This window comes from Vidua macroura, chromosome 24, assembly GCF_024509145.1.
Source record: "Vidua macroura isolate BioBank_ID:100142 chromosome 24, ASM2450914v1, whole genome shotgun sequence".
Lineage (NCBI taxonomy): Eukaryota > Metazoa > Chordata > Aves > Passeriformes > Viduidae > Vidua > Vidua macroura.
In genome coordinates this window covers 6103958-6129055 of record NC_071594.1, presented here as the reverse complement: position 1 = coordinate 6129055, position 25098 = coordinate 6103958, and the positions used below count along the sequence as shown (strand labels likewise).

General features: G+C 62.9%; 3 protein-coding genes across 9 annotated transcripts in view; 2 read left to right on the top strand and 1 right to left on the bottom strand.

Moving 5' to 3' along the window:
• The first annotated feature begins 1441 nt into the window (after positions 1-1441).
• On the top strand, positions 1442-3640 carry SMIM29 (small integral membrane protein 29). Of its 3 annotated transcripts, none has more exons than XM_053998403.1 (5): positions 1442-1489; positions 2090-2266; positions 2347-2372; positions 2444-2549; positions 2802-3640. In XM_053998403.1, the coding sequence occupies exons 2-5, from the start codon at positions 2156-2158 to the stop codon at positions 2862-2864; spliced, it is 306 nt and encodes a 101-aa protein (XP_053854378.1). In that variant the 5' UTR covers positions 1442-1489; positions 2090-2155; the 3' UTR covers positions 2865-3640. The 3 variants fall into 3 exon arrangements, with proteins under 3 accessions (XP_053854378.1, XP_053854376.1, XP_053854379.1); XM_053998401.1 differs by lacking the exon at positions 1442-1489 and adding an exon at positions 1639-1811; XM_053998404.1 differs by lacking the exon at positions 1442-1489 and adding an exon at positions 1715-1730.
• HMGA1 (high mobility group AT-hook 1) lies at positions 3366-10939 on the bottom strand. Of its 5 annotated transcripts, none has more exons than XM_053998405.1 (6): positions 10851-10939; positions 10499-10621; positions 6884-6988; positions 6110-6193; positions 5640-5690; positions 3366-4554 (listed from the first exon to the last, which is right to left on the bottom strand). In XM_053998405.1, exons 3-6 carry the CDS (start codon positions 6983-6985, stop codon positions 4498-4500), a joined length of 294 nt encoding a protein of 97 aa, XP_053854380.1. In that variant the 5' UTR covers positions 6986-6988; positions 10499-10621; positions 10851-10939; the 3' UTR covers positions 3366-4497. The 5 variants fall into 5 exon arrangements, with proteins under 5 accessions (XP_053854380.1, XP_053854382.1, XP_053854384.1 ...); XM_053998407.1 differs by having other exon boundaries at positions 3366-4551; XM_053998409.1 differs by having other exon boundaries at positions 3366-3601.
• A 13641-nt stretch (positions 10940-24580) lies between these two features.
• Positions 24581-25098, top strand: part of GRM4 (glutamate metabotropic receptor 4) — a 34729-nt gene continuing 34211 nt past the window's right edge. The window contains exon 1 of the mRNA XM_053998362.1: positions 24581-24654. The gene's annotated coding sequence lies outside the window, so the exon portion shown is untranslated. The remainder of the gene's footprint in view (positions 24655-25098) is intronic.

Below are 25098 nucleotides of genomic sequence, written 5' to 3'. Positions count from 1 at the left end.
GGTGTCAGCGCTGGGCTGGGGGGGCTGGGGGTCCTGCCCCACTCTGTGGCTCTCCCGTTGCAGTGGTGAACAGGGGCTGGGGCTGGTTTGGGAAGGGTCTCTGGGGCAGGGGGCATCAACACAAAGGAGACCAGTGCCACTGCTGGGGAGAGTGGGGTAAGTGTGGGCTGGTGGGGCCAGCGGGACCCCTGGGGGCAATGGGACACTGGGAACAACAGCTGATGGCCACTCTTGGGACAGCTGGTGCCCTTTTCTGGTCTGGAGAGGGGAAAATAACCCTGCGTGGGCTGGGCAGGAGGTGAGGGCAGCAGTGTGGGGACTGGTACAGGCAGAGGTGCAGGCAGGGCAGTGGTGCAGGCAGGGTACAACTGGCTGTGCCATGGGCAGCTTCATCCCAGAGGCTGCAGACCAGTTGCTGCTCTCCCCTTACCAGCTCAGGAGGCTCTGGGTGCTCCGCAGTGGCTGAGCCCTGCACAGGGGCTGTGTCCCCCCAGCCCGGCCTCGTCCAGGCTCCTCTTTCACCTCAATCCGCTTGATGATTCCTTTCTGTAGCTGTTGGGAAGCGCAGTGGGGCGCGGTGCTCCCTGGTGTCCCCCGCTCCTGCCTGACCCACTTAGCGGGACCATCTGGTCCCCGCGGGCAAAGCGGATTAGCCCTGCGGCCGGGATCAGGGCTGGGGCGCTGCCACCACCGTGGGTGACACTGCTGGCACCGTCACAGCCCCAGCCAAAGTCCCCGTGGGTCCAGCCTGGCGGAGAGTGGCCACAGCAGGAGCCCCTGGCCAGGGACCCACAGCAGCCCCCAGTGTGGGTGACCCTGCCCGTGCTCCTGGCAGCCCTGAAACCCGGCCATCCATCCCTGGCCCTGTGGGATGGTTGTGTCCCACCACACCCACACATCCATCCCTCCATCCATCATCCATCCATCCATCCATCCATCCATCCATCCATCCATCCATGGTTCCATCCATCCATCCATCCATCCATCCATCCATCCATCCATCCATCCATCCATCCATCCATCCATCCATCCATCCATCCATCCATCCATCCATCCATCCATCCATCACCCACACCCCCAGCTGGGCGCTCACCTTGGCCAGGTGTGCAATTCCCCCATCCCTCCCTCCATCTACCCGCCCACTCCTCCACTCGCCTTTCCTTGTGCCCCCCCGCAGGGGCCTTTTCTTCCTTCCTCCCGATGTTTCTCCCTGTTTTTTTCCCTTCCTCGCCCTCGCGGTTCCCGTTTTTCCATTTTCCCTGCGTTTCTCCGCCCGGTTCCTTTCCTCCCCTCACGCGTTTTCCCGCCCCCGCCCCCCCCCCGCCCGGTCTTTGCTGCCCCCTGCCGGCCGCGCGCCGCCACCGCCCCGCCCCCAAGCCCCGCCCATCCGCCCCTTGCCCCCGCCCCCTGCCGCGCGCGCGCGCGCGCTCGGCCCCGCCCCGCGCCCGTCACGCGCCGCGCGGGTTCCGGGCGCGGGCGGCGCGCGCAGGTGGGCGGGGCGGGGCGGGGCGTGGCGCGCGGGGATCCCCGGAGTTGGGGGGGGGGAGGGAAGGGGGGACCCCCGGGACATCCCGGACCGGACAAGGAGGAAAGGGGGGGAATTGGGGTGGGGGTCGGGGGGTCCGAGGGTGTCCCGGGCACAGCCCAGGGCGGGGGTCCCTCCCGTCCTCCCGCTGGTGGAGGCGGATCGCCCCCCCCCAGCCCCAGCTCTGCAGGGCGGGGGGTGCGGGGTGAGAACCCCCCCGCCCCCGCCACGGGGTGATACCGGGCGGGGGATCATTACCGGGTAGCTGGTTATTACCGGGCGGGAGGTGGGTTATTACCTGTGCGCTGGTCATTCCCGGGCGGTGGGTCATTCCTGGGGTGGGGGGTCATTCCTGGGCGGTGAATTCCCGGGGTGGGGGGGTCATTCCCGGGGTGGGGGTCATTCCCGGGCAGTGAATTCCCGGGAGGGGGGTCATTCCCCGGCGGTGAATTCCCGGGGTGGGGGGTCATTCCCGGGGTGGGGGTCATTCCTGGGCGGTGAATTCCCGGGGTGGGGGGTCATTCCCGGGGTGGGGGTCATTGCCAAGGCCGCCTGTGGTTGCAGAGCTCCCGTCCGTGGGGCCGGACAGGCGCGTCCCCCCCCCATGCGGGCAGGAGCCGGCGCTGGGCCATGAGCAACGCCACGGCCCCCACGGCCCCGGGCGCGGCGGGGGACTCGCTGGTGGGCTCCGTGCTGGGGCCCTTCCTCCTCCTCACCCTCCTCGGCGCCCTCCTGGCCGCGGTGAGTGAGCGGGCGGGGGGCACCGGGGGGCACCGAGCCCAGCGCGGAGCCCCCGCGCCGCTGAATGCCTTTCCCCGCAGGTGATGTACGTCAAGAAGAAGCGCAGGTGAGCGGGGCCGCGGGGCTGGGGGGCCGCGGGGGGCTGCGGGGTCAGCGCTCACCAGCGACCCCCGGCAGGTCCGACCGGCTGCGGCACCGGCTGCTGCCCATGTACAGCTACGACCCGGCTGAGGAGCCGCCCGAGTCGGAGCAGGAGCTGCTGGTGGAGGCTGAGGAGGCTCAGGTGGGTCGCTGTGCTGAGGTTATCCAGTTTTTCCATGAAAAAATTGAAGCAGCAGCTGAGGTGCCTGTCCCGAGGGGAGCTCTGGGAGTCATGGAGTCATTAAGTTTGGGAAAGACCTCCAAGAAAGTTGAGTCCGACCTCGAGGGAGTCGGGCTTTGGGTGTACTCCAGAGGTTTTTGGGAGGGTTGGGCTGCGTGGGCAGTGCCTTCCCCACGATGCCCTGGGCTGCAGGTGTGTCCCTTTGTGTTGCAGGTGGTGCCCAGCTGGGGGGGTTCCTCACCCCCTTGGCCCCCGCGCAGGGACTGGAGGGCCTGACTCTGCCTGGAGCTCCAGGACAGGATCCTGGCCGTGTGAGGGAAGAGAGGACAGGGGCAGCACTGGTTCCATCAGCCAGAACGGGCAGGACGTGCCCACGGTGGTGCCACCACTGGGATGGGACATCTCCTACCTCAGTGCCTGGTTTTGCCTTTTTCTTTTTATTTTTTTGTTTTGCTTGAACTGCTCCAGCAGCCCCTTGGAAAGCCCAGGAGGGTCCACTGGGGCTGGCAGGGAGCAGCAGGCTCTGCTGGCACGGGATGCCTGGGGGAAGATGGGGTAAATAAATGTGTCTCTGCCTTGGCCCCGAGGCTCCGAGTGGGGCTGGGGGTTCCCGGCCTTGGGTGGGAGTTTGGGGGGGCAGCAGGGCTTTGTCTGTTTGTGTTTCCATCGGCAGCTCATCCCCGTGGATGGCTGGATGTCCCTGTGGAGGAGATGCCCCGGGAGGAGCCAGCCCTGCCCCACCCAGCCGGGGCCCGGGACAGAGGGGGGTCACAAACATCCATAAAATGTTTTATTCAAGTAACTGCAAATAGGAACCCAAAAGGTCGTTAACAGTGAACCAAAAAAAAACCCAAACCAAACCCCGATTCTCTCCCGCCGGGGCCGCCCGGCACCGACCTCCGGTCCCGCTGCAGCCGTCGTGCCGGGGCAGAGGGGCAGGGGAGCATCCCGTAGTCCCCCCACACCTCTGCCCTGCCAGCCTCGATCCCTTGAAGCAGCAGAGCAAACTAGACCTCAAAATAACAATTAAAAAAAAAAAAAAAAAAGAAAAATGAAGCCCAAAAAAAAGGAGGGAAAAAAAAAAAAAAATACCCCACAGCCCCCAGCAACACCCCGAAAACAGGAACCACCGAGCCCACGGTGCCCCGGCAGCGCAGCAGCACGTCTGTGAGTTCAGAGAGTGGAACTTAAATATCCAGAGGTAGTTGTGAATGAAAGGAAAAAAAAAAAAAAAAAAAAGTACTAAACAAAAAAATATATATATATACCAGAACCTATGAGGAGAGGGCTGCCCGGAGCCAGCCGTGCTCGGGCACCCCTGGGGACTGGCACCCCTGGGGGTGGGCACCCCGGGGGTGGGCACCGGGCCCCGGCAGCGCCGCGGGAGCTGCTCCCGCACACAGTGCAGTCACCCAGGACTGGGGGGGCCAAGGGGGGTTGCCCAGGGTAGCAGCAGGCCAGAGCAAAGGTCTAATGCATTTTGGGGGGGGGGGTCTCACCTTCACTGCCCCCCCCATCTCTTCCCTGCAGAGGCCCCAGGGCAGAGCCCAGTGCTGGGGGGCAGCCAGCACCCACTTTGGCGGGGTGAGATCACTGCACGGGGGGGCAGCGAAGGTGGGGGGGTGCCAGCCCCGGCTCTCTGCCGTGATCCCCCTTTCCAGTGGGGCTGCCCCGAAGCCCGGGGCTGGGGAGGGGGAGCTGGGGCAGGTGCCCCCCCCCGGGCGGGGGCTGCGGGGGCCGCCCGGGTTGGGCCATTTTCCAGTGCTGCCGATGTCTGAGGGTGAGGAGGGAGCGGAGGAGGGGGGAGGAGGAGGAGGAAGCCAGGGCGGCACAGTGGGTCTCTCCCCGCCCCTCTCCCCCGGCCGCTGCGGGGCCGTCGGGCGATGAGGTAGCGCCGGTTCGGGAGGTGTCACTGCTCCTCCTCGGATGACTCCTGGGAAATGTTCACCTCCTCCTCGTCCTGCTGCTGCAAGGCAAGGGAGCGTGGCCGGGGGGGGGGGTGTCAGGGAGCGCAGCCCCACTCCACTGCCCCCGCACGAAGGGCTGGCCGGGCACGTCACACCCCTCGTGCAGCGAGGGAAACTGAGCTACAGCCCCGACCTGGGGTCAAGGAGCGGCCCTGGCTCCAGCTTGGAGGTGAAATCCCAGGTGAGAAGCCCCCGGGTGGGCTCACAGTGAGGAGGGGAGACCACACCCCCGCCAACACCTCTGGAGCCGGGTCGCCAGTGGCCACCGGGAGGGGGGGTGGTGGCAGCCGCGGCTGTCCGTGTCCAGCCCCGGGTGTCCCCGTCCAGCCCCCAGGCCGGGGTGGGCGGCCGTGACCCCGCACGCGGCGGTGACTCAGGGCTGAGTGAGCCTGAGTCACACCGGCCCCCGCTTCCTCCCGCTTCATTCACAAAAACGCCACCGCGCCTCCCCGGGCGGGACATCGTGTCCCGGCACGGCCCCGCTGGCACGGGACAGGCGCCTCCCACACCCCCCCTGCTCTGGCTGCCAGCCCTGGGGTCCCCAGACAGCCCCTGGCACTGTGACACCGGCACGGCAAACCCCAGGATGGCACCTCGGGTTTGCAGCCCTGGCTGGTCCCAACCCCTCGGCTCTGCAAGGAGTTTCAGTGGGAAAAATCTGGGACGGGCAGGGAAGGGAGATGAAACTGTCCGGGTGCCTGGCACCCGCCTGAGCTGCCAACAGAGGGGGAAAGGAGGAAAAATGGAATGGAGGAGGGGAAGCTCAGGGAAGGAAGGGGAGGCTGCACCCTGGGGCTGCAGGAATGCCGTGGGCTGGCGTGTGCCAGCATGTCCCCAGGGCAGGACCAGCCAGCCAAGCTGCTCTTGAGCCCATGGGGAGGTGGGGTGGGCAGGATTCCACAAACCCCCACCTCCAGAGCTTTCAGAGCCCACCAAGTGCCGTGTCCTACTCGCTCAACTGCTCTGAGCTCCTCCAACCCGACAGCCTCCACCCCGCACTCACGGGGCTCTCGGGGGAGCTGCTGTGCCCCCAAAGTGCCCAGCACCCTCCCAAGGTGGAAGGGGAAGGGAAAAGCCCTCTTACCGATTTTTTGGGTCGCCCTCGAGGTTTCCTCCCTGGCGTGACTGCAGCTTTCTGAGCCAGGACAACAAAAAAAAGGCATTTTGGTCAGGCTGTCCCCAGGATGCTGGCGGGGGTGGGCGGTGTTCCCCTTCCTCCCACCGTGACTGCCGGATTCATCACCCCAGTGGCATCTCCTGGGGTGCTGCTGCCAGCCCCCCCAGCCCCCCCAGCCCCCCCGGCCCCCCCGGCCCCGGGATGCCCCGTGAGTCACGAGGTGGGTGCAGGATGTGAGTCGCGTGCTTTGCAAACAGGTTTATCTCGGGTGTCCTGCTGCTGACACACGGCCCCCAGCTCTCCCACCCTCCCTGGGCCAGATTCCTCCCCCCATCCCCACCTCTGAGGCAGATCTGCCCTCAATTGTCCGTTACTGAGCTCAAACCAGGCCTGTGGTACCAGCACCCAGCTGGAGCAGCCCCGTCCCGGGTACCTACCCTGCCCTTTGGGGTGGCCTTGTTTTTACTGCCCTTTGGCCGTCCACGGGGTCTCTTGGGGGTCGGGGCCTCGCTGGGCTCCTGCTGGAGGGAGAGCACAGGGGGTTTGCATGCCCAGAGTGGCTTCCAGTGCAGCCCGGGAGTGCCATTGTCCCCAGCAGACCCTGCCAGGGCCGGGATGCTCCCATGTGGTACTGGGAGCACTGGTCACACTGGGATTGGCGATCAGACGCCAGGCACAGGCTCCTGTGTGTCCTTCAGCTGGGCATACGTGACCTTTTCCACCCCCAGCATCACCCACTGGGCCCAGCTGGATGGTCCCCACGGCTCCTCAGCCCAGACCCTGCTCGCTGCTGGTGCTGCAGCCGAGCAAGTGTCGGGGAAGCCACAAATCACCTTTTCTGCAGGAAAACCATGTGCACAAACCCCACCTGCCTCGGGGGGGGCTGAGCGGGGTTTGGTACTATAAAGGCTTCAGCAGCATCTTATCTCTCTGAGCAGCTTTTGCTAATGGGGCTTTAATTAGCCTGTCTGCAAAGGCAGGTTCAGCAGGGCCTGGGGAGGGGCAGGAGAGCCCCCAGCCAGGGCCAGGAGCTCTGGGGGGGGGCTCTGGAGACCCCCAGGAAGGTCTTGCTGCTGGTGAGCCCCGGGGAGGTGCTGCCCAAAGGGGTAACGGGGCTGCGCTGGGGGTGTCCCAGGTGTGGGGGGATTTCCTGCTGCCCCATACCCTGGGGGCGCTCAGCCCCCCCTTTTCTCAGAGGGGACCCCACGTACCTGCGGCTTCTTCCTAGGCCGCCCTCGGCCCCTCTTCTCCGACACGTCTTTCTCCCCTTTGGAGGCCAGGGGCTGGCTGGATTTGGCGCTGGATTCACTCATCGTCTGTCCCAGCAGGGTGAGGAGGAGTGGGAGGGAGGAAGGTCAGTCAGGCACGGCTCTGGCTCGCCGTGCCAGCGGTGACATCCCCCAGCCCTCACCCTGGGGCAGGAGAGATGCCCCCTGCGTGCTCCTGGGGAGCAAAATGCGCTGGCTGCAGGGCCGTGCCCCGAGCCCATGGCACGGCCACCCTGCAGGAGCAGCCAGCTCCTGGGGTCCCCTCAGGCGTTTGGGGAGCAGCAGCTTGGCCAGCCCATCCTGCAGAGCCCAGCCCCTTTCCTCAAGGAGAGGAGAGTGGCTCCAGGTTTAATCTGAAATCCCAGACGTGCCGCTGGCACCGGCGAGTTGAGGCAGGGTGAGTGGTGGCACCCTGGGCGTCCCCAGGGGGGTGCCAGGGCCCTGCAGTGGGGCTCAGGGTCCCACAGCCCTGCTCCTCACCCCACCCTCAGCACTGCTGCTCCCCTGCCCCTGCTGCCTAGCTGGGGTTAGGGACAGCCCTGAGGACACTGGGTTGTCACCTCCCCTGTGCAGTCCCAAAGGACTGGGCAGCTCTCCCTTGCTCTTGGAGCAATTCCACCGAGGAAAAGGCTCCATCTTCCCCTCTCCACCTCGCTGCTTCCCAGGGGCACAGGGAAAACCTGCTTTTCCAGAGCCATGGGGGTGGCTCCGTGCCCGGCTGCCAGCCCAGGAGCCAGGATGGGCTCGGGCTGGGAAGGAGCAGGATTGCTGCCACAGCCCTGGTGCTCACTGTGGCCCCACAGGTGGGGTGACCGTGGCCATGCTGGGGACACCTGCCCAGGGTGGGCATGTGGGGCTGCCCAGCAGGAACAGAGACAGCTCCGAGGCCGTGTGCCCAGTCTGTGCGTGCTGATGGAGGCACCTTCCTACCTCTGGGATAATAATGCTCAGTTTTGAGGAACTGGTCCCAGTTTGATGGTGTTGGAGCAGCTGGGATAGCAGGGCTGTGGGGGAAGAAGGTGCTGAGCCCCCTGGGACACTGAGCCTCACTGGGGAGGGTGTGGGCAGGACATGCAGCCTGAGGAGCCACTCTCAGACCTCTGAGCCTTTTCAAAAAACAGGCGTCAGCTCCTGCTCCCCTCTGGAAGTGACTCATGAGTGCAGAACAACAACAACAAAAACCACCCTCGGAGTCTTTTTTTTTTTTTTTTTTGGGAGACAGAAACCATGCCGTAGTGTAAACACCCCGAAAATATTACTCACAGCATCCCAGAGCCCTTCAAGGAGTCTCTTAGGGGAAAAAAAAAAAAAGAAGTATGGTTTAGATTTAGGCCAGCAAAAGGCCGGCTGCTGGTCGGGCTGGGACGGGGTTTTGTCTCTTTTTTAAGTCAATCTCTGTCAGAGGCAGCACAGCCTCGAGCTGCTCCGTGCCCCCTCCTGCAGCTGGAAACAGATGGGCCCAGCATGGCCCCCACCCTGCTGGGCTCTCCTCCCCTGGAGGGGGGACCAGACCCCACAGCAGCTCCAGCTGGGAACGCCAAGGGGACCCTCCATGGGATGGGGGTGCCGCTGGGTCTGCCCCCCCTCCCCCCCAAAGCTGCTGCTGCTGCTGCTGCTGCAAAGTTGTTGGTGCTGGGGAGAGCACGTGCACCTCCCACCCACCCATCCCTCCTCATCCCAACTCCTCCTCATCCCACCCCTTCTCCTCCAGCACCTCAGAGCTCTCCGCGGGGGCTCCAGAGCTGAGGGGACTCAGGGGGCTCTGGCAGAGGGGGCTGGGAAGGACGAAGCTGGAAATGGGGGATGCTTCTCTCCCGTGCCAGCACCTTCCCAGCCGAGCCCTGCTCCCGAGAGCAGCCCCGGCTCCCCGCAATGCCCCCGGCTCGGCAGCCCCTGCCCGGCCCCGGGTGAGCTCCGGGCCCGTGGGACCACGCCGGGCACATGGCGGGAGCAGCTCCGGCCCTGCTCACACGCATCAGAGCCATGGAGGGAGGGAGGGAGGGAGCAGCTGGGTTGCCATGGAGGAGAGGAAGCAGCTGAGGGAGAAACCTTTCCAGGCAGGGAGGAATCAGTGGGGGACGCGGGCAGGGGCTGCCGGGCTCCCCGCGGCCGGGGGCGGGGGGAACATCTCTGCACGGTTTGGAGGTGGAGGGGCCACATCTGCCTCTCGACTGAGGGAGCTGGGGGAAGGAAACCTCCTCCCCTCTCCGTCCCTATGGATGCTGAGCCGCCGGGCCCTCCTCCCCCAGCCTCGTTGCTCCCTCTGCTCCACGGCGTGAGCTGGGCTGTCCCCAGCAGCCACCTCCGGGCTGCACAAGGGCCAACCTGTCCCCTCGGAGCGATGCTCCCGGCTGCTCTTGGGCCTGGTCCTGCCTTCCCAGCCGCCTGCGCTGGCTTATGCTGCTCTGTGCTGATAACCCCATAAATCCCTCGCTCCTGCCACCTACTCTTAGATTAAACAAACCGGCCCAGGAGAAGCGGGGAGACGGGCGGGGGCTTAGATCTTTTTTAAAAAAAAAAAAAAAAAATCTTAAAAAAAAAAAATCTAAAAAAATAAAAAAAAATAAAAAAAAAATAAAAGCTCTTCACGCCCAGAAAATCCAGCCTGATGGCAGCTGGAGAAGGATCCCAGCCGCACCTCCTGGCAGAGGGATGGGGAAGGAGGAGGGGAAGGAATCGTGGAGCAGAAGTTGAAGAGCCTGTTGGGCAGGGGTGCGGGCCGGGAGGGATGTGCGGGCTCCTCCTTAGCACAGACCCGCCGTGGGGCTGCTCTGAACCCCACCCCGGGGCTGCCATTGAGGAAAGTCCCCCCCTTCCTTCCTGGGATGCATAATAAAAGGAAGTGATAAAGGAAAGGAAGGAGGGAGGTGGAGGAGAAAGAAAAGAGGCAGGAAGGGCACCATCAGGGCTTTGTGAAGCCCCTGTCCTGGGGGGGGGGGGGGGTGTAATAAAACCCCTCGTGGAGCCGGCGCTGCAGGCGGGGTGCGGGGCTGGCGGGGTGCGGGGGCACCATCCGGGGGGGGGGGGGCACCGCAACTTCGCCCCGAGCCGCGTGTGCGCGTTCCCCGAGAGCCGGGCCCGGCCTCGCACCGGCCCCACGCACCTCACGCCGCCCCGGCGCCACGGCCGGGCCCCGCTCGCACGCCCGTGCAGCGGCCGCGGCCCCACGCACCTTGCGCGGTGCCGGCCCCGCGGGCTGTCCCGGGGCTGTCCCGGGGCCGTGCGGGCCCCCGAGCGCGGTGCGGGGCGTTTGCATCACCCGCACCCGAGTAAGTGGAGCAAAGTCGCTCGGCGGTGGGAGCAGCGGCTCCGGGGACCCCCGCCCGTCGTCCCCCACCCCCCCCTCCGCTCCGCCGCGGCCCGCCAGGTGCATCACGCTGCTATTAACAATAATTAATACCAATAATAATAAAGCGAAGCTCGGCGAGCAGCACGCAGCCGCGTCCCTGCAAAACCCCGACACGCCGGGGCCGATCGTGCCCCGCATGCGGCGAGGGGAAGCAAAGCCCCGGCCCCCCGCGCCCCCCGCAGCAGAAGGAAGAGGAAGGTGGCACTCACAGTCAGCTTGATCCCGGAGCCGGGCGTTCGCGGTGGGTTTTAGGGCCGGTTTGATGGTTTTGTTTTTCCCGGCGGGTCTGTGTTGCGGAGCGAAGGGACCCCCCGCCCGCGGCGACTGCGGATCTGCAAGGAGAAGAGAGAGGCTGCGGCTCAGCCCCGCATCCCCGGCCCCGCCAGGCCCCGCGTATTTATATAAATAATAAAGAGAGCGAGAGAAAAAAATTGCTCCAGGAGGAAGGAAGCTGGGTCAAAATCATTTGCAGGGAACGAGGGGAAAAAAAAAAAAAAAAGAGGGGGGGGAAAGGGGGGAGAGGGGGGGGGAAAAAAAACCGGAGCGAGCTCCTAGCCTTACTGGAGGGGATCCAGCTGCTAAAAATAGCAAAATCACACTCGAAATTAAATAAGGGCAAACAGGCGAAGGGAGCTCCCAGCGCCGGCGGAGCGGGGGAGGCGGAGCCGGGGCCGCATCACGGCGGGGGCGGCGCGGGGCGGCGCGGCCGGGAGCGATAGGGCCGTTCAAAGGGCTGCGGCGGCGGCGGCTGCGCCCCTGGCCCTGCCTGGCCGAGGGTCCCCTGGGAGGCCGCAGAGGATTGAGACACACTCGTCTTCCCGCTCTGGGAATGCTCCCGGCTGGGGCCGTGGGGGTGGTGGCGGCTACCCCCGGCTGGGTGACCCCCCCCCCCCCTCCATGGGAGCACCCGTGGCTCTCCCCTCTCCGTATTTTTGGCTGGCGTGGGGGGTTTGGTGTCCCCGTGGGGGCAATCACCACGTGCCGATCGCCAGAGCACGATGCTGCTTCTGTTTGCTGCCTCCTCACCCAGGTCAACCCCCACAAAAGCTTCTGGTCCCCATGTGGAGGCACCAGCAGTGGGGGCTCCCTCCCCGGGGCTCCCAGGGCCGCCGGCGCGGTGCCGTGATTTTAATTTAATGTGTTACTGCAGCTGAAAGGGGAGGCTGGTGTGGGAGCAGGTTCTGCTCGGTGCACAGTGGGGTTTGGGGGCACCTGGGGGGCCCCGAGGCTCTCCTGGGCTTTAGAAACGTGCTGGGCTCAGTCTGCAGTGAGGAGCTTTGTTCGGAATTCCTCTGGTGGGTTTGGAAGTGGTTTGGGTCAGTGTGGAGTCAGCTGAGATCAGCTCTCCGGTGAGGTACCCCAAAACCCAGGTCCCCGCTGTGTCAGGGCAGTTTCTAACACAAGTTGAGCATTTGGGGTCTTGTGGTGCTTTTCCTTGGTGGGATACCGGGAAATCCAGAGCTCAGCATCCCGTTGTGTGAAATTTCTGCAAACTCCTGTGCAAACAACAATCACAAGTCTTATGGAAACTCTGATTTAGGTGCTTTTGACCATCCTGACTCTAAGGGTTGAACTCTGAAGTGAGGATCTGAACTTCGGACTGCTGGACTTAAGTTTCAGAAAAAAATTTATTAAAAGATGAAAAAAAAGAAGACCCTTAAGAAGACAAAATGTGAAAGTGTCAGTATCTGCCTGTGCAAAACTTCTCTGGCAGGGAATGTCTGTGAAAAAAAACAAACCAAACCCAGCTAGGCTTGGGGCACTTGTTTCTGCTAATTGTTATTTGGATTTTTCAAATCCCCTGCAAATTCCTCTGCCTAAAACACAATCGGAGCAGTGACCCTTACTGACAATTAAAAAATGAAAGCAAAGATGGGGGAGAACCCTCCTGCAAGAGGGTTCCCGTTCCCAAACACCTGCAGGAAGAGCAGGCACACCCTGCCTGCACCCCGTGCAGCTCCTGATCCAAGCTCTGGTGGGTTTCCCCCATCCCAGGGCCTTGTGTCCAGCCAGGGTCTGTTTGCAGACCCCAAGTACCCTTTTTTTTTTTGGCTAAAATTAGCGTTTCCCCAGCTGCAGGCAGCCCTGCCTGGGTTTGGGTGTGCCAGGGTGCCTTTTACCCCAGCGCTGCTGCTCAGGCTTCCCCCTTTGCCGTGAGCCCAATGAGGAACTTGGTTTGTGTGCTGGCAGAGGCTCGTTGTTATTAATATCCCTCGTTATTTACCGTGCAGCGCCAGTGAATGGCAGCAGCCCGAGCTCTGCAAACTACTGGGGCTGCTCTGCTCTAATCCCTCAAAGTTTCAGCAGCTCCTCACTCTCTGAGCCCACGCTGGAGCCTCCCCACACCGGGTTCACGCGTGGGGTGACCACTTGGCCTTTAAAGAAAAACAGAGCAGAAAAACAGAGCCCCAGAACTAGAGAGAGGTGGGGAGATGGCCTAGCAGCCAGGTACAGGCACACAGCCACGTGCAAGGAGGGCGAAACAGCGAAAAAAATGGGCTGGAGCAGAGCCCAGGGCTGCAGTCCGAGAAGAACATTTTCACTTTTGTTTCTGCAGTTGGGTTCCTGATTTACAGCTCGCGGCTGAGTGGGTTTGGGAGCAGGACTGGGCAAGCTCCCCCATCCCGCGGTTGAGTTCTGCAGCCAGAGAAGAAGCTGAAAATGGCTGGAAACAGGGAAACAAATGATTTATTATCCCCCCCCGCCCCATCGCAGCCGAGCCCAGCGCGGGGCACGGCGGAGCAGCCTGTGCCGTGCCGGGGTGCCACCGCACGGAGCCGTGCAGCCCCGGTGTCCCGGCGGGCCGAACACGCCGGGAGCCCCTCCGGGATGCGAGCAGGGATGTCCCGGTCCCGGTGCTCACAGGGCTGGCCGGCCATGGCGCGGGAGGACAGGGACAGGGACGTGGCCTTTGTTTCCCCTCCCGGCTTTGTTTCCCCGATGGCCCCATTGAGGAAGCCCCATGTGGCCAAAGAGCCCCGGACCCACCCCAAAACAGGCCTGTTAATTTGATTAAATGTCTCCTTCCTCCTTCTCACCCCTGGAGCAGATAAGGCTCTCACCAGGGCAGCGTTTTCCTGCAGCCCCATTCTGGGGACAAATTCCTAAATCACCTGATAACTTTACAGGCTTAAACCGCCGATTTGAGCCCGGGGTTTGCAGGACGCAGCCCCAGGCCAGCGCCGTGGGGTGCACGAGCTGCAAATGGGGGGTGCACACATGAATTATTTCGTATCTCGATTCGTTTAGCCAATATTTCAGGCCCGGGAGGAGAGCTGATGGTGAAACGGGCGCCCAGTGCTTGGGAAAAGCTGCACCTCTGGAAAATGCCCTGAAAAAAAAAGGTGCTTGAAATCACCCCCGGCTCCCTGGGCTCCTCAGAACCCAGGTGCTGATCGGGTGTCCCAAAAAGCACCCAGGGGGGACATGGGGGACCAGAGGGTGGCCCTGAGTGGCACACATCTTATCCTGCCCTGCCCTGCGTCCTGGCACTGCCACCGAGCCCCGCAAAGCTGCGCTTGGGATTTGGGCGCCTAATTCCTGCTAATTTCCCTGGGAAAGGGGAAAGCCGATCCTCTGAGTCAGCTCAGGTTGTTGGGTGATTAGAAAGGCCACCTGGCTAATTACGAGCGGGTGTGTTTGTCACCTGCAGAGCCTCTGGAGCAGCCGTTAATGGGGCGCGGCGGGAGCTGGGGGTTCAGAGGAGAATTTGGTGGCGCTGGGAGCAGGAGAAGGACTTGGAGGTGCTGCCTGCTCCGGGGTGCTTGGGGCTGCAATAAGCACAGCCCCCACACAGGGAAATGCACACAAATAACTCCCTGTACCCTGACGATCCTGAGACAGCACAGGCTGATCCATGGCGGCCGCAGGGCGAGCAGGATCAGCCGGTGGGGCTGGAAAGCGGCTCAGGCTCAGCCACCCCTCACCTGCACGTCCTGACCTGTGGGGACATGTCCGTGCCCGTCACCCCTACTCGGTGCCGGCAGGGTCTGGTTTAGTGCCACTCCTGTCCCGCGGGATGGAGAGGATGCATTTTGGCTGCTGCTGCTGGTGGGATGGGGATGGGCAAGGGGCCGTTTGTGGGGTGCTCCGGCTTGGGCACTCCATGCTGGAGCATCCCATGAGTTTTGGGGAGCTGCTCGGTCCCCTGTGCTCCTCCAGCACCGGCTGTGCCACCTCCCGGGCCTGGGGCGGCTGCTGGCTCTGGCAGGGAGCGGGATGCTCCGGGGCTGCAGCCATCGCCGCGCGGCTGCACAATGGCCTTTTGTCTGCGGGGCTGCCCCGGGAACATCCCGCCATCCCAGTTTCCCAGTAACATGAAACCTCCTCGGGGCTGCCTGCCGGGAGCACAAAGCCTGGGGCTGCTGCGGGGGGCAGCCCTGGCCCCGCTCCCGGCTCCCCCCACACTCCGGCACATGTGCACCGAGCGTGCTGGGGCTCAGGTGGGTGCGGGGAGGCTGCCGGCCCCGCCGGGGTCCCGCGTGGCAGGAAGGAGGTGGCAGGAATCAGGGAAGCGCCAGGAATGGAGCCTTGTGCCGTCCCCCCGTGCGAGGATGCGGCTGAGCCACGCTGGGGGGTGGTGGCAACTCTGGTGTCCCCACGCAGGGAATGTGCCAGGGGTGAGAAAATCCCTGCGGGCGCTCCCTGGAGCCCCTTCCCCTCTGCTGTGGCCTGGGGGTGCCGATGGCGGGGGGAGAAGGGAGGGAGGGAGGGAGGGAGGGAGGGAGGGGACAGGCCGGGGAGGAGCCGCTGTAAATCATTAACGGGGACGCGGTGGAGGGGAATGCGAGGGGTCATTAATCGAGGGCTCTCTGGCGGGCTCGCAGTGGGGTCTGGCCGCCTGGTATTTTTTTTAATCAAGGTATTTTATTGCACATCAAATCTGACCAGGGCAGCGAAGGAGGTGGTGGCTGCCGGCAGCATCCAAGGAGGGGTGGGGGGATGCACTGCGAGGCGCTTGCAGGGGGCTGGAGGACAGGGATGTTTTTCCTGCTTTTCCCAGCCTTTCCTCGCTCCTCCATGCCCTGGAATCTCTCCGTATGATAGGGAAGGAGCCCCCCCACTCCCTGGCCAGCTCTGAGTCCACTCTGGCAAAGGGGACGCACCAGGGGCTCCAAGAAAACACTTTTCCCAGCCAAATTCCTTGACACTTTCCCGTTTACTCAGCTCCGGTTGGAAAAGCATCGAGGACCGGGGGGGGGGACTTCCCTGGTCCCGGTGACTCAGGTGCTGGTCACCGGGGTGACTCAGCTGCTGGCAGAGTCCCGGCTCCGGAGGCACTGGGGGCCCGCGGTGACACAGAGGCGGGGGAATGGGAACGGGAGGCGATGCCGGAGGTGACGGGACGGGGAATGGGGCCAAGCTGGTGAAAGGGAGGGAGCGGGAGCCGAGCAGCCCCGCTCGTGTCCCCTCCACGGCCTGGGGGTTTGACCAAAGGGCTTTGGGAGGAGATGGGTCAGGGCGGGCAGAGGGTCACCTAATGGTCAGTGAATGACCCGAGGCGGCAGGGCAGGGCGGGATGGAGCGTCCTCGCATGGACCCGGCAGGTTTTCCTGCGGGGGACGCGCTCCCGCGCAGCCAGAATCACAGAATTATGGAATAATTTAGGTCGGAAAAACCAACGCTGCGGTTTCCTGCTGCCACCTAACGGGGAGAGGCTCCCGTTGTGCAGCGGGATGGAGGGAGGGCTCCGCATCCTCCCCCCGCCGCCCCTGGATGAGTCCCAGCATCCCTCACCGGCAGCAGCACGGTGCTGGCGTGGGCTGGGGGCAAAGTGGGGCCGGGCAGGGCTGAAGCGCGTTCCCGTCTCTCCTCCGGTAGTGCCCGCGGGGAGGTGTTTGGTCCCCTGGGGAGGGACATTCGGGGGGTGCTGGTGACCCGGCTGCAGGGCTGAGCCCTCCACGTGCCCCTCGCTTTGTCCCCGGAGCTCAGGGACAGCGTGTTTGTCCCTGTCAGGGGACCCCCAGGCACAAGGCGTGTCGCTGCAGCTCTCCCGTTCCCGGGGGAATGTGACACCCAGCCGGGCCGGGATTAGGGCCGGCTATAACGGGATGGGCCGGGGGTCACCGCTCCTTCCCGGCTCCGGTTACTCCGTGCCTGGCCCGGCTCTGCCAGGGGCTCATCTTTCAAATGGCAGGGACAGGCTGGCAGGGGGGCTGCGGGGGCACCAAGGGGCTCAGGGGCTGGGAGGCGGGGGGGGGGTCGGTGAGGCTGGAAGGCACCATGGGGCTGAGCACCCCAGCCCTCCGTGCCCCCAAACCCACGCGGGATGGGGAGCAGGCTGTGGTTATCCCCACGGCCCCTGCCCAGGAAAATCACCTTCCCCACCTTCAAGGCTTCACTGAGGGGCAGGGTGCTCCTCACGTGCTGCCGTGCCCTGGTACCCCCCCATCCAGCATGAGAGCAGCCGGGTGGGGCTTTGCCAGGCTGTCACCCACCTTCCCAGCCGGCTCCGGGCCAGGGGAACGGCTCCCTTGGCAACTGCTCCTCCGTGCGTGGGAGCGGAGCCGCACGCGTGGCTCCCCTCGAGGGGAGCGTCACGACACGGCGGCTGCGGGCTGGGGGGCGGCTCCCCGTGACTCGGAGCTGGGGGAGGACAGCGCTGTTCCCATTCCTGACGAGCGGTCCCAGAGTCCCTGCGGGGTGGGAGAGAACACCCCCGAACGAGCCCACCCCAGCTCCCACGCCGCCCTTAAATAGAAGGATGTGGCTCCTTGGAGGGTCCCTGCTCCCCAGCACCCCTGGAAGAGGCTTGGGGAGCATCGGCTGGAGCAGGGATCTGCCCTGGAGATTTAGGGAAGGGTCCTGAGGGGGCTGTGGAGGTGTAACCTGTGCTTCACCTGCTGCACGAGGTGATGGGAGGCCGATGCACAGGAGCTGCTTGCTGGGGCTGTGCCACACCTGGGGGCTGGAGGGGACATTCTCACCGCAGCCGTGCGTGTGTGGATTTAGGACAACGATTGCTCCAGACACCTTTTCCACATCCCCCGGGCCGGAGGGGCGCCCCGTGCCGGGTCCTTTCTGCTGCAGGGCTGCAGTGAGTGCGGCTTCCACGGGAAGGCACTGCTGGCCTTCGCTGGAGATGCTGAGCCCAGCTCTGGGACCCGAGCGCCCGCGCGGGAGCGTGGGCTGGGGTCTGCGGCAGCCGGGGGTCCCCGGGGCTGGCAGCTCCTGCGGGACCCGGCCCTGGCCGAGGCTGGCTCCGATCCCGGCTGCACAGCTTGCTCCAGATTGTGTTTCACCACCACCCCGTGCTGCGTCCCCCTCCCCCCAAACATCATCTCCCAGAGCACTGCTGGGGTGCTGTCTGCCCCTGGCACCCACAGCCCCTTCCTCTTCTTCCTCACCGCTGAGCCCCCTTGAAGCTGAGTGATGCATTCACTTCCATCTCCCCTTGTCCCAAGGGACAGGGGTCTGTTGGACTGTGCTGTCTCCAGTGCACAGGAGAACCTCTGGAGCCCTTTGCCTGGGGCTCGGGGAGCTGTGGGAGAGAGAAAAGGCAACAAAAAAAACCCAATTGCAATAATAAAGGTTTTGAATACTGTGCAGTGAAGTGGGGCTGAGCTCTGCAAAAGCAGGGAAATAGGAAGGAGCTCCGAAGGATTGACAGCATCCAAACTGGGAGCAGAAAGGAGCTGGGGGGGACTGGAGGGGTTTGGGGGGTGGCTGCTGGCAGGTGCAGGAGCCTGTGGTGTGTGAGGGGTGGTGGATGTGACTGGGATGGATCTGGATGGGATCCAGGGCAGTGCTGGCGGAGCTGCTCCCTCCTGGGACGACTTTGCTGGCGCAAAGATGCGGCCACGAGCACGGGGAACCTCCTGGGATGCTGCTGCACAGTGTGGGATCCCTCCTCCCTCTCCCGAAACCCTCTTGTGACTTTCCCAAAAGCCACTTTCTGGCACGGGAAGCGGGGTGAGGGGGGTCACACAGGCTCTGGGGGCCCCTCCCAGCACAGCCCCTCACTGCGGCACCGATCGATGACCAACATAATTACTCCTGCAAAGGCAAATCCGTGCTGGCCTCGGCTGCTTGGTAGCACTCCAAGGAAGACAGTGTTTCCTTGCAAGGATGAGGCCATGAATATTTTATGTCCGAGGAGGATATTTCTTTCAGGAGGTTGTTGCATGAATTATGGAGAAGTTGGGAGGAGAAGACGGGTGCTGCTCGCCGGGGTCGGCTCCGGGCTGGAGGCTGCGCTGGCACCGCGGGGCTTTACCTCGGGTTCCTTTCCCTGGCTGCTGGGCAAGGTGTGCCCCTCGCTTCCCACCACAGCAGCAGTCAGGGCGTGCTGGAGGAGCCACTGCTGCAAATCCATCCCAGTTTGGGGCAGTTTGTTCTCCGGCAGAGCAGGTTGGTGCACGCAGAGTGAACGGGGCAGGTTTGGCACGGGTTGGGTGTGGGATGGGTGCTCAGCTGCCAGCCTGGACGTGTGTGAGGGGGGTACAGCAGCTTCCCTGGACACCTGGAGGGGACAAGCAAGGAATGGAGCCCTTGCCTGCTTTCCCCCATCTCCTTATGCCTGGATGGGTGCTGGAGTTGCTGGTGCTTGGCGCTGGGCCCACCCAGCATCCCGTGGCTTTCCAGTCCCAGTCCCTCACCAGACTGCTGCTCTCCTCTCCCTTCTGCCCTGTCCCCTGCCCATGTCCAGCACCCCAGGTGCTGCTGCCACCTTGCTCCAGCATGGCTGGTTGGGAAAAACGAGGGGGTTGTCTTCCATGCCATCCCTGCCTTCCGTGTTAGTTAATGTGTAAAGATTTTCCTCTAATTGTCCTGTGGGTGCAGGAGGAGTGTGTGCTGCCTGGCTGTCACAGTTAATTTTGCCAGCAAATGTTCTCTCTCCTTCCCTATTCTCCCTTTTATTTTTTTTATTTTTTTTTATTTTTTTTTTTTTTTAGATTTAAAGAAAACATTTCCAGCTGCTCATGATCCCTATGGGTGGATAAAAATCCCCTCCTGCACCCGGATGAAAACACAGACAGAGCTGTCTGTCCCTCTTTCCTTTCCCAGTGCCGGGTTTGAGGGACGGGGTTGTGCCTTTGCACTGGGGACAGGGGGACATCTCTGGCTTTAAAAACAAAATTGGTGGCAGAACAGGAAGGTCCATGGGAGCAGGTTGGCACCACTGGGACCCCGATGCTGGTTTGGGGGCAGGTCCTGTTCTCTCTGAAGCATCAGCACAAAAAGCTGCTGATGGTGCAGGACGAGGGATTTCCAGGAGAACATTACGCCTCAGCTTTTCGTGTTTCTGCATTGTTTAAATCCCAAATTTGGAGTAATCGCTGCCCAAAATGACCTCTGGCCACTCAGCACGTCCCTGGGCCTGAGCCCTTCCCTCCTCTGCTCTAAAGCAACAGCTTCTACCTGGGATGGGAGCAGTTCACCAGTGGCACAGAGTGGATCAGACTGGAGGGCACATCCAGCAGCAGCCCTCGTGTTTTCCCGTGAGCAGCAGAGTGGGGTGCAGGGCTGGGCTCCAGGGCTCCCAAATCCCCTGCTCCTTCCCAGTGCTGCCATGCTGGAGCAGCAGCTGCAGGGGGGAGGCAGGACACGGCCCAGAGCCTGGAGCTGACAAAACTCCCCATTTTTGGGGATGCTGGAACCACCTCACGGGGTCATTCCAGGGGCGAAGCAGCAGCTTTTCTTTACTGGGGGCTGAGGCTGGCAGGGTCCACGGCTGTGCTGAGCTGTGCTGGCCTCTGCTCTGCTCCTGGGGGTGTCCCCGTGTGGCCTGGCCTGGGCTGGCTGTCTCCTCAGCGGCTCTCTCGCCATTAGGTGGAAGTGTTGGAGAGGAGAAGAGCGATGGTGCTGCCCGACCTCGGGCTCCCTTCGCCAGGCACGGGCCCTTTGTCCTCGTGTCACGGCAGCAGGGAGGTACAGAGCGAGATTTTTAGGCTGGGTGCACCCAAGAAAGAGGAATAACCCTCCGAGAAGAGGCTCTGAGGCTGCAGCAAGAGGAATTTTGGCAAGAGAGAGGCATTGCCTCGATGGCAGCTCCCCAGTGCGCTCCATCCCCTCGGGGGAAAAGCCCAGAAGCCCAGGAAATGTCCCCTTGGTGGCCTCTGAGAGGCAGGGCTGGTTCCTTGGTGTCACCTGGGGTTTCTCTGGTGCCTGGCAAGACCCTGGGCTGCAGGAAAGCCTCTGGTGGGAGCTGACAGCCCCCAAAGCAGGTGAAAGGCTGCCAGCGAGCTGCCAGGGAGCTGGCACAGGTACAGGAGCCTTCCTCACGAGCAGGAGGAGGAGGAGTTGTCATCACTCCCAGCCTGCAGCCGAATCATCCCTCGTTCATTGCTAATTCCTCCCCGCAAGCCCGGATGGGCTTTTTTTTCTTTTTCTTTTTTTTTTTTTTCCCCGCATTTCTTCAAAATGCAACTTTTCCCATCAAGATCTGTTAGTCATGAGGCGTATAATGAGTTTTATATATATTTAAGTGGTCTGACATTCGGCATCCCATTATCCCCACTCCTCGAGAGAGGCACGGACCCGATGTGTGAATGTCAAGCCCGTGCGAGCACAGGCAGTGCCGTTCCTGCTCTCGAAAGATCCAGATCTGTTACCCACATTCATGTGCTGGGGCTGTGTGGGAGTCTCTTTCTTCAGGAAAGAAATCCAAAGCTGCTTTTTTTTTTTCCCTCCTTGGGCTATTATTTAGGTGGTTTTGGAGGGGCTGAGCTGAGTTATTCTGTTTTGTTTTGCAGTTTTGTTGGTCCCTTTGGTGAGTGCCCAGCTCAGGGTGAGCTGATGGCTTTTTGCAAGCAGCTCATGCAATTCCTGCTGGAAAACATCTGTGGGGGCTAAGCCAGGGTCACCCCACTCATTCCCTGCCAGCTTCCACAGAGACTTTGCCCATCCCTGCCTCTTGCTACAGCTCGGCCCTGCCTGACGTCAGTGAAAATCTTCCCTTCGCTACAAAATCCCCGAGGAGCAGGACAAAAGTGTCATCGTGTCTCTTCTTTCTTTCTTTTCCCCCTCAAATCCCTCTTCTGCTCTTTTCTTTTCTTCTGACCTCTCATTTTACCTCTTCCTGTTCCACCAGCACTGCAGGACCTGTGTCCCTGTGCTGCTGCTCCTCCTGGCCACGTTTCTCCCTCAACTGGGACACCGGAAAATCATCCCCAGCCACCCCCACCCCTTACCCTGCAAACTTATTTTTCTTTAAATACACATGAAAATAGCTCTTGCCAGGCCTCCTGCTTTTTAATTGTGTAGATATTACAGCTAATTACAGTTCTATTAATATTTCACTTTGAATTAAAGATTTATTTTCCGCACCCTTCTAACCAGGAGGGAATTCACACCCAAAGCAATTGCAGGCACTGGCAATGCAGCCCCCAGATGAAAAGGGCAGGGTGTGATTCCTGAGCCTCCATCTCTTTGACAGGAGTGACCCATGAGGAGGAAGGAGGAGGTGGTGGCTCGGCCATAAATTATTCAAAGCCCTTTTGCAGAGCTAAGCCGGAATGTCCAGTCCATAAGATGCGGTTTCAAGTTTTCCTATATTAAAAAAAAAAAAAAAAAAAAAAAAAAAATCAAATTGCAAGCAGTTGTGTCTCCTGGATGGCGCTTGGTGGCCTCAGCAGTGGACATGGTGACCTTCCTGGCTGGCTGGGGGCCAGGGCAGCGGGAAGCTGCGAGCCCAGAGCTGTGCCTGCCTGGGGACAGCCATGGGATGAGTGGGGTGAGGGCACCCAGAGCTGTGCCTGCCTGGGGACAGCCGTGGGATGAGCGGGGTGAGGGCACCCAGAGCTGTGCCTGCCTGGGGACAGCCGTGGGATGAGCAGGGTGAGGGCACCCAGAGCTGTGCCTGCCTGGGGACAGCCGTGGGATGAGTGGGGTGAGGGCACCCAGAGCTGTGCCTGCCTGGGGACAGCCGTGGGATGAGCGGGGTCAGGGCACCCAGAGCTGTGCCTGCCTGGGGACAGCCATGGGATGAGTGGGGTGAGGGCACCCAGAGCCTCCTGCATGGATCCTGTGAGCCTGGGAGTTCAGGGAAAGGCTGCTGGAGGTGCTGGGGCAGCCTGGATGGACAGGAGCACGGAGCTGGGAACCGGCTCGGGCCCCAGCCCTGCCCTCGGGACGAGGAACTCGCTCAGCTCCTCTGGCTCCGTGCCTGCAGAGCAGATATCGATCCTGGCCGACTTCTCCGTGTCCATTTGCTGATGGCATCGAACTCTCCTGGAGGATTTGATCAGCTCTGACCCCGGCACTGAGCAGGAGCCCTCGCAGAGACCTTTGTGGGGTTTGCAGAGCTGCACCCCTGGAATCACCGGGGTGTCTCCCATCCTCTCAGCCCCACGCCGTGGCCTTTCCCGTTGTGCTGGGGAATCATTGGCCTCGGCTGGATTTCCAAATGTTAATTGGGTTCTGACGTTCCCGGTGGTGACTCGAGTGCTGTGCTGGTATTTTGGGTTCTGGCTGGCAGAGGGCTGTGAGCAGGGGAGACGTGCAGGCCGTGAGGCTCGGAGAGGAGAAGAGAGGCACTGCCAGCTCAGCCATGGTGGGAAGAGCATCCTGCAATCCCAGGGATTCAGGTTCTCAAGATTTTGGGAGGGTTGGGTTATGATTTTCCACTGCAGTCAGGGCAGCAGTGAGGCACTCCTGAATGAGCCAGCTGCCAGAGCAGCTCAGGTGGTGCTTCGGCCAAAATTCTCCACAATTTATCCCAAACAACTTCCCCCAGGGATTCTTTGGGACCTGGGAAGATCAGAGCAGGGTGGCCTGGAGTCCTCATGACCCCAGGCTGTGAGGAGAGCACCCTTGTTTCTCCTTGAAGGCAAAGAAATCCCCAGGAGCTGAGGGTTTCCGATTTGGAGCAGGGACCTTGACCTTAGGATGCCTCTAAAAGCTACTTTTGGCAAGGGATTTGTGCCTGGCTTATCCTGTGGTGTCAGGAGCCCCCTCAGCCCTGGCTTGGGGCAGGCAGGGGGTCCTGTCCTCCCAGGGGCTTGGTCTCTGTGTCCCCTCCCCATCGAGCACAGTGCAGATTTCCTTTTGCTTCGACTCCTGGCATCAGCGCTGCCACGGCTGAGGATGCTCACACGGGGTGGGGTGGTGGGGCTGTGCCCCCCCCGTCCCTCTAGAGCAGAGTAACAACAAACAACCACTCTTGCTCTTGCTGTAAACAAAACCACTGCAACAGCCTGGTGGCTCTGCAGCTCTGGGCACCTGGATCCACGGGAACATTCCAGTGGCAGGAGGGCGGCTGGGCAGCTTTTCAGGAGCTGCATCTCACTGGGGAGGCCAGGGCTCTTTCAAATCCCAGCACTGGAGCTGGGCAATCCCGAGTGCTTCGGCAAAACCGGCTCCTCTCCACCCTCCTAACCAGGATTTGGGTGAAAAGGAGCCTTTTCCGAGGGCAACCAGCCCGCCTGGGCCCTGGCTGACCCTCACCAGGGCTGGGATTTCGCTGTTACCAGTCGCCCCTGAGGGAAGATGAGGCCGGAATTGTGGGTTTGTGGTCCGTGCTTGGTTCTTTGGTGCCCACAGCCGGACCCCGCTTCGTGTGCGCGGATGGGTCCCCCCAGGAGGAGCTGGGAGCTCCGGCAGCCCCGCGTGCCCGCAGGTGAGCGCCAGGGTGTGCCCTAATTGCTCCGGTGACCGAGCAATCACCACCGTGTCATTACCGTGATGGATCGCAGCAGTTAATGTGTCAATGGCCATTACCAGGGGGTTGTGTTTTCTCTGGATTAATGAATCGACACCGCACGCCGGGCTCCTCGGAGCCGCGGGGACCGGCGGGGGGGATTGATGGGGAAAGCAGGCGAGGCAGGAGCCGAGCTCCGCGGGGCGGGGGGGCTTGGCAGCGTTTTACGGGAGGGAGAAGAGAAGGGCTTGGGGTGACAGCATCCTCCCTCGTCGCTGCTTGCGGGAGCTGCTCCCACCTGGAAAAGGGAATATGAGGATGGCTGTGGCTGCAGGGAGCCGGAGACGCTCAGCAGCCTGGCGGGGAGACCCTTCCTCCAGGAGCCGGGGGTCCGCCGGGGCGGGGGTCCCCGCGCTGCGCTAGTGCTTTAAGAGGCTGGCAAAGCCGGCGGCGGGCTTCCCAGCTCCTCTTCATGCAAAACTTCCCCGGCCCCGGCTCTCCTCCTCCTCCTCCTTTTCCCCCTCCTCCTCCCCCTTCTCCACCTCTTCCTCCTCCTCCTCCTCCTCCTCGCCGCGGCTGCGGTGCGCGGAGCGCGGCGGGTCCCGCCCGGCTGCGGCTCGCTCGGCTCCCGGGCCGGGCCGGGGCTGGGGGGGCCGGGGCCGCCCCCGCCGCACGCCGCAGGGCCCCCCCCGGGCTGCCCGCGCCCCCGGGCCGGGGGCGGATCGCGGCGCCGGGCACCGGGCGGAGACGGGGCCGGCGGCGCCGCCAACTTGGCACTGCCCGCGGGTAAGTGCGGGCGGCGCGGGGGGAGCATCCCCGGGACTCCCGGTGCCCCCGCACCTTCCCCCGGGGATGGAGTGCCCCCAGCTCCCCCTCCCTGCAGCCTCGCCGCTCCCCCCCACCACAACGCTCCGGCGAATTTTCCGCCTTTCCTTCTATTTTTGGGTTGGGGGGGCTGCGACAGCGGGGGCTGCAGCCCGGAACCCCCAGCGCTCCCCCCTCTCCCACTCATCGCATTATTCATTGGTGGGGACTGCGGAGCGCTGCCCCCTCCTCGCCCCGCTGCTCCCCTCCGCGAGGGGGGCACGGAGGGCACCCCTTGCCCCGGTCCCCAACCTGCCACCTTTGTCCCCAGAGGTGACCACTGCCCGGCGAGGGCTCCGGGAGGGGAGCTGGGGGGCTCGTCCGGACGGAGGGGGCTGGCAGGGGTTGGGGCAGGAGGCAGCGGGC